Raw genomic sequence first — 14,317 nt, 5'->3', positions numbered from 1 at the left:
TCCTTTGTCTAGCACCTAGAAGGCCCCCTCAGGGCCCAGAACAGTGAATCTCTCCGGGACGAATGAGTCTGTGGTCCTCCTCTGGGTCCGACAGGTACTTCAAGGCCTCACCTGTGCTGTTGGGGAAACAAGCCTTGTGGAATTTGCCCATGTAGAACTCGAGGCCAATGATGGCGAACATGAGGATGGCGAAAAAGAGAAGCAGCCCAATCTGCAGGAGCGGAACCATGGCCTTCATGATGGACTTGAGCACCACCTGCAAACCTGGGCAGAGCAGGTGAAGCAGGCAGGTCAGGCACACAGTGGGCAGAGCAGGGAGTGGACTGGGGTGTGGACAGAACAGCAAGAGCCTGGGTGGGCAGGGCTGAGTCCTGGGCCAAGTGTGGAGCAATGAGTGCTCATGAGGCCAAAGGACAGAGCTGGGCCCTCAAAGCAGGGGACAGAGAGGGAGTGCTGGGGAAGCGGGACAGAACAGCGAGTGCCTCCCTGGGTAGAGCTGAGGGTCCTTGAGGTGGGGGACAAAGCAGAGGGGTCTCATGGGGGAGTGGACTGAGCAGAGTCCCAGTCAGAGGGAGGGACGGTGTGCGGGGGTATCAGTAGGAAGTACTGACGAGCTCTCTGAGTCTGTGGAGGGCTCAGGGTGGAGCAAAAGCGGAGAGTCCTGAGAGGAAAGAGGAGGAACTCCTGGGAGCTGAAAGCAGGGGATCCTGGGAGGGAGAGCAGGGGATCCTGGGAACTAAGAGCAGGGGATGCTGGGAATGAAGAACAGGGGATGCTGGAATGGAAGAGCAGGGGATCGTGGGAACTAAGTGCAGGGGATGCTGGGAATGAAAAATAAGGGTTCCTGACAGACCCACTCCTGAGGGAAAGGAAAACAGGGGGCCTACTCCTAAGGAGGGTTCTACCACTGACTGTAGGGCATGAGTATGTCCAGGCCAGGGGAACAATCCCACTTCCAACCTTGAACTTGCTCCTGGGTACAGGCCTGAGCTGCTTCCTGGCAGGGTCTTGGGGCAGTACAGGGAGCTGACCAGCAGTCTTCCTTGCAATGGGCTCAGGTGGCACAGTTCCGGGCCTGCCACCCGGGCCCTGAAGGAAATCCAAATTCCCACTGGCCTGGAGGAACATGGGCCCAGGCAGTCACCACTCTCAAGGCAACCTGGCCACTCTCTGCCCCCACGTGGCCTCTTAAGCCACCCAGTCCCGGAGCACGTCTTAACTGCGTCACAGGTCTTGACAGCCCCGCCTAGCCTGAGCCAGGACAGATGGCCCTCTGCAGCCTCTGAATGTGTTCCCTGCCCCACCACCTTGGCTCATCTCTCATCTGCCCTTTAACCCCAGGAAAAGAAGCAAAGAGCTGCAAATACAGCAAAGGGTGTGAGAGGAGCAAAGCTTCCACGTAGGAAGCCGGGTTACCCTCTAGTCTTTCAAGGAAACAGGAGAGGATGCAGAAGGGCCATTTCTGCCTTCAAACCTGGTTCCCTGGGGCTAAGGGTGGCAAGCTCAGAGTCACCAGAGGGTCCGGAGGTCAGGGCCTCACTGCAGCTGTGGCGGGTGTAGGGGACAAGGTCAGTGTCCAGGTAGGCTGGGCCTGATTGCTTTCGCCAGACTCACTTGGAATCCCAGACACCAGCTTCAGGGGCCTCAGTACACGCACAGCCCGCAGCGTTCGCAGGTCAAAGTCAGTGCCAGCTGTGGCGAGGATCCTGGCAGGAACAAAGACAAGCGGGAAGTAAGGGCTTCTGCACGGTGTTGAGAAGAGGGCACGCCCCTCCCGCCACCCACGTCCTGTCCTCCAAGAGCAGTGACATCTTCATGCCTGTGTCCCCCGCTGTCCAAGCACCAGCGTACCAGGCAGGGGAGGCCAGGAACTGAGTTCAGACATCCTCGCCAGTAATGCTAGTGATGGCTTTTACCAGCACGATCATGCTTCCGGGCATCACCCCTGAGAGAACACGTGGTCTCTGGTCCCTGGCCCAGCCCTGAATCTGTCCTTGAAATGAGTCCTAGCCTGAACCATGTCCCCAGGCAACCCCAGCTGCACTCCAAGTTGCCTCATGAGCGATGGTGATACTGAGAGCAGAAGAATGAGCCTGAGGGACTTCTGAACGGATGCCACAGGCCCCTTCCCCACTTCACCACAGGAGAACACAGGAACGAAGAGTGGAGAAGGCGAACAGAGGGTTCAGAAAACCCCATTAGCATAAAGCATACCCCCAGTGTCTCCCATCTTAAAACAAAACAGAACATTCTGTATCTGTCTCCGAGCCCGGACACCTTCTCTGCTCCCTGCACTCCAAAACTCAGTCAATGCCAGTCCTCGCTCTCCCACTGTTAACTCTTCAGCCTCTCCTCAGCTTTGTCCAACTGCATTCTCACTCCCACCTTTCCACTCTTTCGTCACGCCTTCTTGCCAACATCAACAGTCAAGTCTCCTGTAAATGGTCTCTCCTCTTGCCCACTGGTCAGCTCTCTCGTTTTCTTCTTGACACCCTGGGAGTCCTTTTGTCAGCTCTGCCCCCTCTACCAGACTGAAAACTTTAACACGTCAGGGCTCACCGTTCAGAATCCACCCAATAGCTTTGAATACCACCGAAAGCTTATTACTCCCTAATTTATATCTTTAACTCAAATCTGGAACTCTGGGTTCATATGCCCGTCCATTTGCCTTTTTCAACATTTCCATTTGGATAGCAAAAAAGCATATCACACATTAATAAAACTAAAGAATACTTTTCAAAACTTTAATGTAAATATTAAAGCATGTATTATTTTTAAGTTCAGGGTTGTTACATGATGGCAACTAGAGAACTATTTATTCTTTCTCCCAACCTTGCTCCTCCCACAGTGCTCCCCCCTCTCTGTGAGCAGCACTAGTCAAGTGTTACATAAGCCAGAACCAAGGCTTCCTACCTGACTCGTCTCTCTCTTATACTCCACATCCAATTCACTGACAATCCTGTTGACTCTACCTTTAAAAAGTCTTGGACTCTCAGTGAAAAAGCATTGTTGCCTGCCCCTCTGCCCCCAACTCTAGAGACACAGCAGTAAGGAATAACATTTGAGATGCAGCTGGGGTAAAATAAGATGAAATGGCAGGGGGTGGAGAAAAGAAGGGCAACAAGAAAATCTATTCAAACCAAAATTCCATAGCACATGAGAAAATCCAATACTAAGAGGGATATTCAGCTACTGGACGATAGTAGCTAGAACTTTTGGAAAAAACAAACATTTATTTAAATAATATGAATAATAATCATACTCTAAACTGGAGACATAGTTGGAGTACTAATGGTTTAGGAAACAGTACTAAGGAATCACTCACAAACAACAGAAAGACAAAGAAAAAAATGGAAGAAATTAAATGATACGGAGGTTAGACCATATACCTAACACACATCACATGTGGGGTCCAGAAAAAGAGAATAGAGGGAACATGGTGAAGAAGCAACATTTGAAGAGATAACAGATGAGAAATTTCCAGAATTCAAGACTTGAGGTCTCAAATTTAAAGTGTATTAGGGGTACAATCTGATAAATAAAATACATCCAACTAGAAATGGTGTGAGTAAGTACAGAATATCAAGCATAAAAAGAAAGCATTAAAGGGTACCAAAAAGAAAGATGAAGTACCTAGGGGAGAAAAATCATAGTTAAAAGGAGAGAAAACATCACCTCAGAAAAAAAGAGAGGGAGAGAAAATATGCTAGAAAACAACTAAGTAACACCTTCAAAAAGCAGCAGGAAAATAATTGACATCTTAGAACCTTATATCTAGCTAAACTGTGAGAGTAGAGTGATGGCAAAATAAACATATTTTCATAGAAACAGTAAGTCATCACTCCGGAGCCTCAGTAAAACAACGCAGGAACTGAACCCGAGGGAAAGCACAGGATACAAGAACAATGGTAGGCCCAGAAAATAACTTTTAAGTAATTAATTACTCATTGATTTTTAAAATTATGATGTCCAATTTTTCACTATTTTCTACACACAAAACTAACAACCTAGGCAATAACAAAACCATTTACAGAAGGGGCTGTTCCACCTGTAGTTGCATCAGATTATGTTACAGAGGTTAAATCACTCTTCACTGCATTAGGCTGGAGGATGGCAAACATTTTCTGAAAAGGGCCAGTAGTAAATATTTAGACTTTGTGAGTCATAAGATCTCTGTTACAACCACTCAACTCTGCCATGTAGCATAAGAGATAATATGTAAATGAATGGACAAGATTGTGTTCCAATAAAGTTTTATTTATAAGCACAGGTTGCCAGGCAGCTGGGCTATAACTGTCTGTCCTCCATGTTAGAAGGTCTGACTCTTTGCAACCCTATGAACTGTAGCCCACCAGGTTCCTCTGTCCATGGGATTTCCCAGGCAAGAATACTGGAATGGTTTGCCATTTCCTCCACCAGGGGATCTTCCCAGCCTGGGGACTGAACCCATGTCTCCTTCTTGGCAGGCGGATTCTACCACTGAGCCACCTGTGAGGTGAGACTAATGCACAGCTATGAATCCATCTTTAAAAGGTTAAGGGACTCTCCTGGCAGTCCAGTGGTTAAGACTTCAACTTCCACGCAGAGGGTGCAGGTTTGACCCCTGGTCAGGGAGTTAAGATCTTTGTGGCCAAAAAACCGAAACATAAAGCAGAAGCCATATTGTAACAAATTCAATAAAGACTTTAAAAGGGTCTACATCAAAAATAATTGTAATAATAAATTAATAAATAAAATGTTAAGGATATCTAGTAAATAGATAGAATTACAGTCTATTTCAGAACCAACGGGGGGTGTAGGGGGAAGGTGTGTAGGGAACAGGTAATACAGAACATTTAGTCAAATTACAGAAATCAGACAAAGACTCCTCAAAAAAGGCAAAGAAGGAATATAAAAAGAAAACATAAGACATTAGAATTAAGTCCAAATATATCATACGATATATAAATGAATTTTAATTTCTTATTAAATCATAGATTATTAGATTGGGGCTTTTGAAAGTCTAAATATATGCTACTTACAAAAGACATACCTGAAAACAATAGAGAAATGTTGAAAATAAGCAGATTTTAGAAAGTATATACTAGGTTAACGGTACAGGAAACGAAGCTGATATATAATACTAAAGAAAAAATATAATTTAAAAACAATATTAACAATATTAAGACTAAAGAGAGATATAATACATAATAATGAAAGCAAAACTACACCAAGGAATGTGATTATCGTTAATTTTTATGCATCTAACATCATAAAATCAAAACAGAGAAAGAAAAAAATGAAAACTCCTCCAACTTGGTGGGAGATTCTTGCAAAGCTCTCAACAGAATCTGAAGGACTAAACACAAAATGCAGTAATGCTGTGCATGATTACAACAGAATTAGCACCTTGATCACTTTATCGTTCTGTCTTCTGTATCCCCCATATACTGCTTTATCTATCTACCTATCTATCTATCAACTACAATCTATCTACTTTTCTATGAAAATGCATTCCTAAAAAATAGAAAATATATATTTTTAGAGTACACAGGAATAGCTTTGAAAATATTCTACATCACAAAAGAAGCCTCAGCAAATTTCAGAAAATTAGTGACTTTTATTATTGCACCTCTGCAATTAAACTAATGCAATTAAATAATAATACAGCAAACGCAAAGTGAACAATACAAAGAAATAGAGGAAAACACTAGAGTGGAAAAGACTAGAGAGCTCTTCAAAAGAATTAGAGATACCATGGGAATATTTCATGCAAAGATGGGCACAATAAAGGACAGAAACAGTACGGGCTTAACAGAAGCAGAACAGATTAAGAAGAGGGGCAAGAATACACAGAACTGTACAAAAGATCTTCACGACCCAGATAAGCACGACGGTGTGCTCACTCATCAGAGCCAGACATGCTGGAGTGTGAAGTCAAGTGGGCCTTAGGAAGCATCACTACAAACAAAGCTAGTGGCGGTGATGGGATTCCAGCTGAACTATTTCAAATCGTAAAAGATGATGCTGTGAAAGTGCCGCACTCAGTATGCCAGCAAATTTGGAAAACTCAGCAGCGGCCACAGGACTGGAAAAGTTCAGTTTTCATTCCAATCCCAAAGAAAGGCAATGCCTGAGAATGTTCAAACTACCACACAATTGCACTCATCTCACACGCTAGTCAAGTAATGCTCAATATTCTCCAAGGTAGGCTTCAACAGTATACGAACCAAGAACTCCCAGATGTCCAAGCTGGATTTAGAAAAGGCAGAGGAACCAGAGATCAAATTGCCAACATCCAATGGATCACAGAGAAAACAAGAGAATTCCACAAAAACATCTACTTCTGCTTCACTGACTACACTAAGGCCTTGTCGATCACAACAAACAGATATTCTGAAAGACACAGGAACACCAGACGACCTGACCTGCCTCCTGAGAAACCTGCATGCAGGTCAGGAAGTAACACTTAGAACTGGACATGGAACAACAGACTGGTTCCAAATAGGAAAAGGAGTACGTCAAGGCTGTATATTGTCACCCTGCTTATTTAACTTCTATGCAGAGTACGTCATGAGAAATGCCAGGCTGGATAAAGCACAAGCTGGAATCAAGATTGCTGAAAGAAATACCAATAACCTCGGATATGCAGACACCACCCTTATGGCAGAAAGCACAGAGGAACTAAAAGGCTTCTTGATGAAGGTGAAAGAGGCGAGTGAAAAGCTGGCCTAAAACTCAACATTCAGAAAACTAAGATCATGGCATCCGGTCCCATCACTTCAAGGCAAACACATGGGGAAACAGTGGCAACAGTGACAGATTTTACTTTGGGCTCCAAAGTCACTGCAGACAACGACTGCAGCCAGGAAATTAAAAGACACTTGCTCCTTAGAAAAGCTGACAAACCTAGCCAGCATATTAAAAAGCAGAGACGTTACTTTGCCAACAAAGGTCCATCCTGTCAAAGCAATGGTTCTTCCAGTAGTCATGTATGGATACGAGGAGTTGGACCATAAAGAAGACTGAGCAATGAAGAACTGATGCCTTTGAACTGTGGTATGGAGAAGACTCTTGAGAGTCCCTTGGACTGCAAGGAGATCAAACTAGTCAATCCTAAAGGAGATTAACCCTGAATATTCAAATACTGGAAGGACTGATGTTGAAGCTAAAGCTCCAATACTTTGGCCACATGATACGAAAAGCTGACTCATTAGGAAAGACCCTGATGCTGGGAAAGATTGAAGGCAGGAGGAGAAGGGGACGACAGAGGATGAGATGGTTGGATGGAAAGACCGACTCAATGGACATGAGTTTGAGCAAGCTCCGGGAGATGGTGAAGGACAGGGAGGGCTGGCGTGCTGCAGTCCATGGGGTCACAAAGAGTCAGACACGACCGAGTGACAGAACAACAACAAAGAACACTACTGTAAAAACACATCTTAAAAGAAAACTTGCCTTACAGAAAGCTTCAAAATGCACAAGTAAGTAACTCATTAAGGAAGAAGTAACAACAGACATTACCAGATATTCAGACTCATCAACAACAAAAGCACCACATATTAAACATGCAGGGTTCAAGCAAAGTGATGCCTTAGGGAAAATTGATCAATGTAATTGACTTTATTTTTCAAAGACTAAAAATTAACAAACCAAGTATTGCTGTCTCAAGAGTCTTAGAAAAGAATAGCAGAGTAAATGCAGAAAAAGTATAAAAATAGAAATAATAGACATGGTGAAAATAAAAAATAGAGAAATAATAGAAAGCTGAGTCCTTGAAAGTTTGATAAAATGAACAGGCTTCTGGCAAGAATAACCAAGAATGAGAGAGTGTGAACATGTATACATACCCAGATACACACATACACAAATACACATCATGCATGCATGTGTGCACACATGTACACTCATATATGTGCACACGTGTACACACATACACGTGCATATGCGTGTATATACACACAGGGAACACAGTGCAGACAAGAGAAGTGTTTAGAATCACAAGAGAATATTACTAACGATTTTATGCCAATAGATGCTAAAACTTGGATGAAATGGATATATCTCCCTGAAAAGCAAATTACCAAAACTAACTGGAGTAGATAAATCTGAATAAACCATGAACAATTATATTAGTTTTCTATTCTGTAAAAACTTATCCCAAAACTAGTGACTTGGAACAGCACCCCTTCATCAGCTCACAGTTCTGTGAGCCAGAAGCCAGGCACATGTGGCTGAATGCTCCGCCATGGGCCTCACGAGGCTGTCAAGGGCCCGGCCAGCTCCATCCTCACTGGGAGGCTCAGCTAGGGAAAGGGGCACTTCCCAGCCCCTTCAGCACATCGGAAGAGTTTTCTTCCTTGCAGCAGGGACAGAGGCCCTTGCCTTGGTGCCACCCAGGCATATCTCTTAGCCCTCGGAGGCCACTCTCAGGTCCTTGTCACCTGTCTCCTCAATGGTCCCTCTCACACTTCTAAACACTCTAACTCTAGGAAGAAAAATCTCTTTAAAGGAATCATCTGATAATGCCAGTCCCACCCAAATAATCTCCGTTTGGGTTAACTCAGAGCCCAACCTAATCATGACCTAATCACAGGAGTGATATCTCATCACACCCACAGGATCTACCCGCATTCAAGGGGAGACGACTGTGCAGGGGGCAGGCAGGGACCAGCGTCCTGGAGTTGTCTTAGAATTCGTGCCTTCCAAGACCATTTAGAAGGGTTACTCTGGATTCAGGTTTCCTCTTCAGAATATCAGATCCAGGCAATTTTACAAGGGTGTCCCTACAAACATTCAGAGAGGAGATAATTCTACATTATACAAACTGTTTCAAGAACAAAAATACAAGAGAAGCTCCCAACTCATTTTATGATGAAGGTATAATCTTGATATCAAGACTGTAACTATAATTCAAAAAGATACATGCACCCCCAATGTTCATAGCAGCATTATTCACAATATCCGAGACATGGAGGCAACCTAAATATCCATCAACCGATGCATGAATAAAGAAGATGTATATTTACACAATGTCATATTACTCAGCTATAAAAAGAATGAAATAATTCCATTCATAGCAACATGGATGGGCCTAGAGATCATCGCACTAAGTGAAGTGAGCTAAACAGAGAAATGCAAATGTCATATGATGTCACTTAGACAGGGAATCTTAAAAAATGGTACAAGTGAACTTTATGCAAAACAGAAATAGACTCACAAACACAGAAATCAAACTTATGCTCACCAAAGGGGAAGGGGGGAGGGGAAAATTAGGAGCTTGGGATTAACATATATACTTATGCTTACCAAAGGGGAAGGGGGGAGGGAGAAATTAGGAGCTTGGGATTAACATATATACTTATGCTTACCAAAGGGGAAGGGGGGAGGGAGAAATTAGGAGCTTGGGATTAACATATATACTTATGCTTACCAAAGGGGAAGGGGGGAGGGAGAAATTAGGAGCTTGGGATTAACATATATACTTATGCTTACCAAAGGGGAAAGGGGGGAGGGAAAATTAGGAGCTTGGGATTAACATATATACTTATGCTTACCAAAGGGGAAGGGGGGAGGGAGAAATTAGGAGCTTGGGATTAACATATATACACGATTAGATAGATAATAGATAACCAACAAAGACCTACTGTTTAGCACAGCATACTATAGTTAGTATTTTGTAATAATCTATAAGGGAAAAGATTCTGAAGAAAATAGACACACCTCCATGTATGACTGAGTCACTGCCGCACGCCTGCAACTAACACAACAGTGTCAGTCAACTGAACTTCAATTTAAGAAAAATAAACATTTTCTAAAGACTGGAAAAGGACAAGAAAAATTTATACACATCTCAGTTATGAACACAAATTTTAAATATCAGAGGAAATAAAAGTCAAAGGTACATATTTTAAGAGAGTAAGCATATGATGACCAAATGAGTTGTCATAAGAATAACTCAATAGTAGAATACGTATTAATGCAATCCACCACACTAAAAGTAAAAATCATATAATCATGTCAAAATATTCAGAAAAATTATTGGATAAAATTTCAGTATCATAACAGAGGGAGCCCAGCCTGGTGCTCTGTGACAATGCTGAGGGGAGGGATGGGAGTGGGTGGGAGACTGGAGAGGGAGGGGTATATGTGTACTTATGACTGATCACAGCAGAAATCAACACAGCGTGGTTAAGCGATTATCCTCCGATTAAAAATTTTTTAAATACTGAAAAATGTTCAGTATCATTCGTGATAAAATAACCACAATTAGAAACTCCCTAAACTGACAGTGTGTGCTGTGCTCAGCCGCCCCGTCGTGTCCCGCGCTTTGCGACCACATGGACTGTAGCCCACCAGGCTCCTCTGTCCGTTTTGGATTCTTCAATAAGAACACTGGAGTGGGTTGCCACGCCCTCCAACAGGGGATCTTCCTGACCCAGGGATCGAACCCAGGCCTCCCACATTGCAGGTGGATTCTTTATCCACTGAGCCTTCAGGAAAGCCCAAAATGACAACAGGTATCTAATAAAAACCATGAGGAGGATTTCTGCTTCCATTCAGGGATAAGACAAAAATACCGTTTATATTATATGGAGGCCCTAGCCAAGGTAAAATGACACAAAACAGAAATAAGATATATAATTTTAGGAAGGAGGAGACAAGCCGTCTTATTCAAGAATTGTGATTCCTACATAGAAAATCTAAAAGCATATACAGCGCAGAAAAACTATTGGAGCCTAATGTTTAGGAGGTTAGGAAACACAAATACATACACAAAAATAAATTACTTTCATTTACAATTAGAAAATAGAAATTTTAAAAGCTCTTATTCTAATGGATATGGGACTCCCTTCTGGGTAACAAAAAGGCTCTAAAATTAGTGGTGATGGGTGTGCACTCTATGACTATACTGAGAATCACTGGATTGTATGCGTTAAAAGTGTGAATTTTATGGCAGGTGAAGTACATCTCGATAAAGCTGCCGTAAAAATATTGTTTAAATAGCAACCACATCTATAAAGTATCTAGGAATAATCTCAATAAAATAAATGTGATATCTTGATAATAAAACTCCTAAAACATTCTTGAAGAACAAAGGAATAATACAGATGAGCCATATTAATAGATGAGACAATTTGACATCTCTAGATGTCCCTTTCCCAGAATTAATCTACAAATTCAATGAAATCCCCAAAAAAAACTCATGAGATTTTAAGTGTAGAAAATCATAATTTGTAGAAAATCCACCAAAAATTACCAGAACTAATGAACTCAGCAAAATTTTAAGATATGAAGTCAACACAAAAAAATAGGTGGTATGCTGTACACTTAAAATGAACAACTTAAAAAGGAAATTTTTTTTAATCCATTTACAACAGCACCAAAAAGAATAAAATACTTAGGAATAAAAGTAACTAAGGAGGTAAAAGACTTGTATACACGAAGAACTACAAAACAATGGTGAAGAATATTAAAAAACACTAAACAAAGACATCCCATATTCATCAGGACTTCCTTGGTGGTCACCTCCCGATGCAGGGGACTCGAGTTCAATCCCCGGTCGGCGAACTAAGATCCCACATACTGTGCACTGCAGCCGCTGAGCCCATGCACTCTGCAGCCTACACAGCACAACTGGGGAAGCTGCCCCTTAACAAAGAGCCTGCGAGCAGCTGCAAAAGTACCTGCGGGCCTCAATGAGCATCCTGCATGCCACACCCAAGACCCAGTGCTGCCAAGTAAACAAACATATGTTCAGAAAAGGAAAAAAGACACCCCCTATTCATAAATCGGGAAACAATACTGTTAAGATGTCAATACCCAAAGCAACCTATAGCAAACCCTATCAAAGTTCCAATAACATCCTTTGCAGAAACAAAAAAACTCATCCTAGAATTTATATGGACTCTCAAGGGACTCTGGGTAGCCCAAACAGTAGAACAATAACCCAGAAACAAGTCCTCATGTATACAGTCAACTGATTTTCAAAAAGAATGCCAGGACCGTTCAGTCTGGAAAAGACAAGTCTCTTCAGCAAATTGTGCTGGATAACCTCCTGTAAAAAGTTAAGCTGGACCTGTATCTTATGCAACATATAAAAAGCAACTCAAAATGGATCAAAGATCTAAATGTAATACCTTAATCTATAACATTCAGAAGAAAATATAGGAGAAAATCTTTATGACATTGAATTTGGCAATGATTTCTTGGAAATGACACCAAAAGCCCAAGCAATTAAAAAATACAAAAATTGGATTTCAAAAAATTTAAAACTTTTGTACATCAAAGGAGTGAAAAGAAAGCTACAGAATGGGGTGAAATATTCACAAGTCATTTGTCTAATCAGAGATTAATATCCAGAATATATTAAGAACTCCTCCAACTCAACAACAAAGAAATACCCAATTTAAAAATAGGCAAAGGACTTGAATGGCTATTTCTTAAAGAAAAAAAAAAATACAAATGGCCATTAAGCACATGAAAAGGTGCTTCACCTCACTAGTTATTAGGGAAATGCAAATCAAAACTATAATAAGATACCAATTACACCCATGAGGGTGACCGCTGCTTAAGAAAATAAAAAGACAACAGTGTCGGGTGGCGATCAGAAACTAGAGCCCTTGTGAATTACTGATGGAATGTGAAACGGTGTAGCCGCTGCGGAAAGCACTGTGCTGATTGCTCAGGAAGTTGAAGATAGAATTACCATATGACCCAGCAGTTCCACGCCTGGGTATAACCCGAAAGAACCGAAACAGGATCCTAAAGGGACCTATTTATTACACCCAGAATCACAACAGCATTATTCACAAGAGCTGAAACATGGAAGGAACTCATGTCCTCAATGGATGAATGGAGAAGCAAATATGTTATATACACATGATGGAATATTATTCAGCCTTAAAAAGGAAGGAAATTCTAACACATAATGAAACTTAGGTGAACCTTGACGATATCATGCTAAGGGAAATAAGCCAGTCACAAAAAGACAAATACTGCAGGACTCCACTTTAATGAGATAATTACAGTCGTGAAAATCATAGACAGAAAGTAGAATCGTGGCTGTCAAGGTCTGCAGGGAGGGAGACACGGGGCTTGTCTAACGAGGACAGAGCTTCACATTCCCAAGATGAAATGAGTTCTGGAGATGGATGGAGGTTGTGGCTGCTCGATAACATGAATAAGTTTAATACCCCTGAACTACACACAAAAATGAATAATATGATCAATTTTATGTTATGTGTATTTTGTCATGATTTCTTAAATTGTTAAATAAAAGTAAGCCTAAGTGCAAAAAGCAAACTTTAAAACTTTGGGAAAACAAAACAAAATCACATGGTAATATTTCTACAGCTATGAGAGAGGGAAGGATTTCTGAAGAACTCGCAATGGCAGACCACAAAGCGGCACACTGATGAGTCTGACTACAAAAATCATACTACAACAGATTCAGAGAGAGTGAGGGGAAATGTGTGCAGTGAGAATCCCTATAAACTCATATGAAAAGTACAAATCACCTGTGAGAGACTTAAGCAAATTACAAAAGAGAAAAGATGTTCAAAACCACTGCCAGTCAGGGGAATTCAGAGACATCATTTCACATCCTCCACTTAGCAAACAGTGTTAAGCTGGTGATGCCAAGCACCAGCTCAGCTGGCAGAAGAGAAAACTGTGGAATCATTAGGGAGAGCATGCGGCCACTTGTAGATAATTTTCAAATGAACACACAGACTAGACTTGCCACACAAATGCTTGCAGAAATGTATGCAGGCGTGCTCCTTGCAGCACTTGTCGGTAATAATGAAAAACGGGAATCACCTACTGCTCATCACACGAAGACAGAAAACACTGATGATGGACCGTGATTGTGGTGAAACGCGATGAGCACATAAATCAAGTAAACTACACGTATTAAGACAAAAATGCCTAAAGCAATGTGAGGGGTAAAAAGGCAAGCTGTGAAACAACTATGTATCTATGCATAAACATATATATACACTCATACAATTCAAACCACACAAACAAGACTGCATGTTATTTATGGATATGAACATATTTAGTAAAAGCTGGAATTCCCTCTGCAATCCACACACACGTGCACAGGATCATGAACACAGATCAGTTGTTTCCATTGGAAGGTAAAAGGAAGGACAGATAAAGAGAAGATAATTTGGTTGAGGGATTGTAATCACAAGACTTCAGTTGTATCTGTAATGCTTTATTTCTCTAAGAGAAATCTCTGAAGCTAGGTGCCAACTTACAGGGAGATGCGAGGGAGGGGAACACACACTTTAAAACAACACACGGGCAAGCTACCCTCAAAAGACATGAACAG

The 14,317-nt window shown here is 42.0% G+C and overlaps 1 protein-coding gene across 3 annotated transcripts in view; it reads right to left on the bottom strand.

The window, feature by feature from the left end:
* Window positions 1-14,317, bottom strand: part of CACNA1B (calcium voltage-gated channel subunit alpha1 B) — a 214,956-nt gene that overhangs the window by 170,719 nt on the left and 29,920 nt on the right. For all 3 annotated transcript variants that reach the window (XM_061434350.1, XM_061434349.1, XM_061434348.1), the window contains 2 exons: window positions 1,615-1,706; window positions 112-264 (listed from right to left, as the gene is read on the bottom strand). In XM_061434350.1, coding sequence (XP_061290334.1) covers window positions 112-264; window positions 1,615-1,706 — 245 coding nt within the window. The remainder of the gene's footprint in view (window positions 1-111; window positions 265-1,614; window positions 1,707-14,317) is intronic.

This window comes from Bos javanicus, chromosome 11, assembly GCF_032452875.1.
Source record: "Bos javanicus breed banteng chromosome 11, ARS-OSU_banteng_1.0, whole genome shotgun sequence".
Lineage (NCBI taxonomy): Eukaryota > Metazoa > Chordata > Mammalia > Artiodactyla > Bovidae > Bos > Bos javanicus.
Note: the sequence above shows the minus strand (reverse complement) of the source record. Positions and strands in the feature narration are given on the sequence as shown.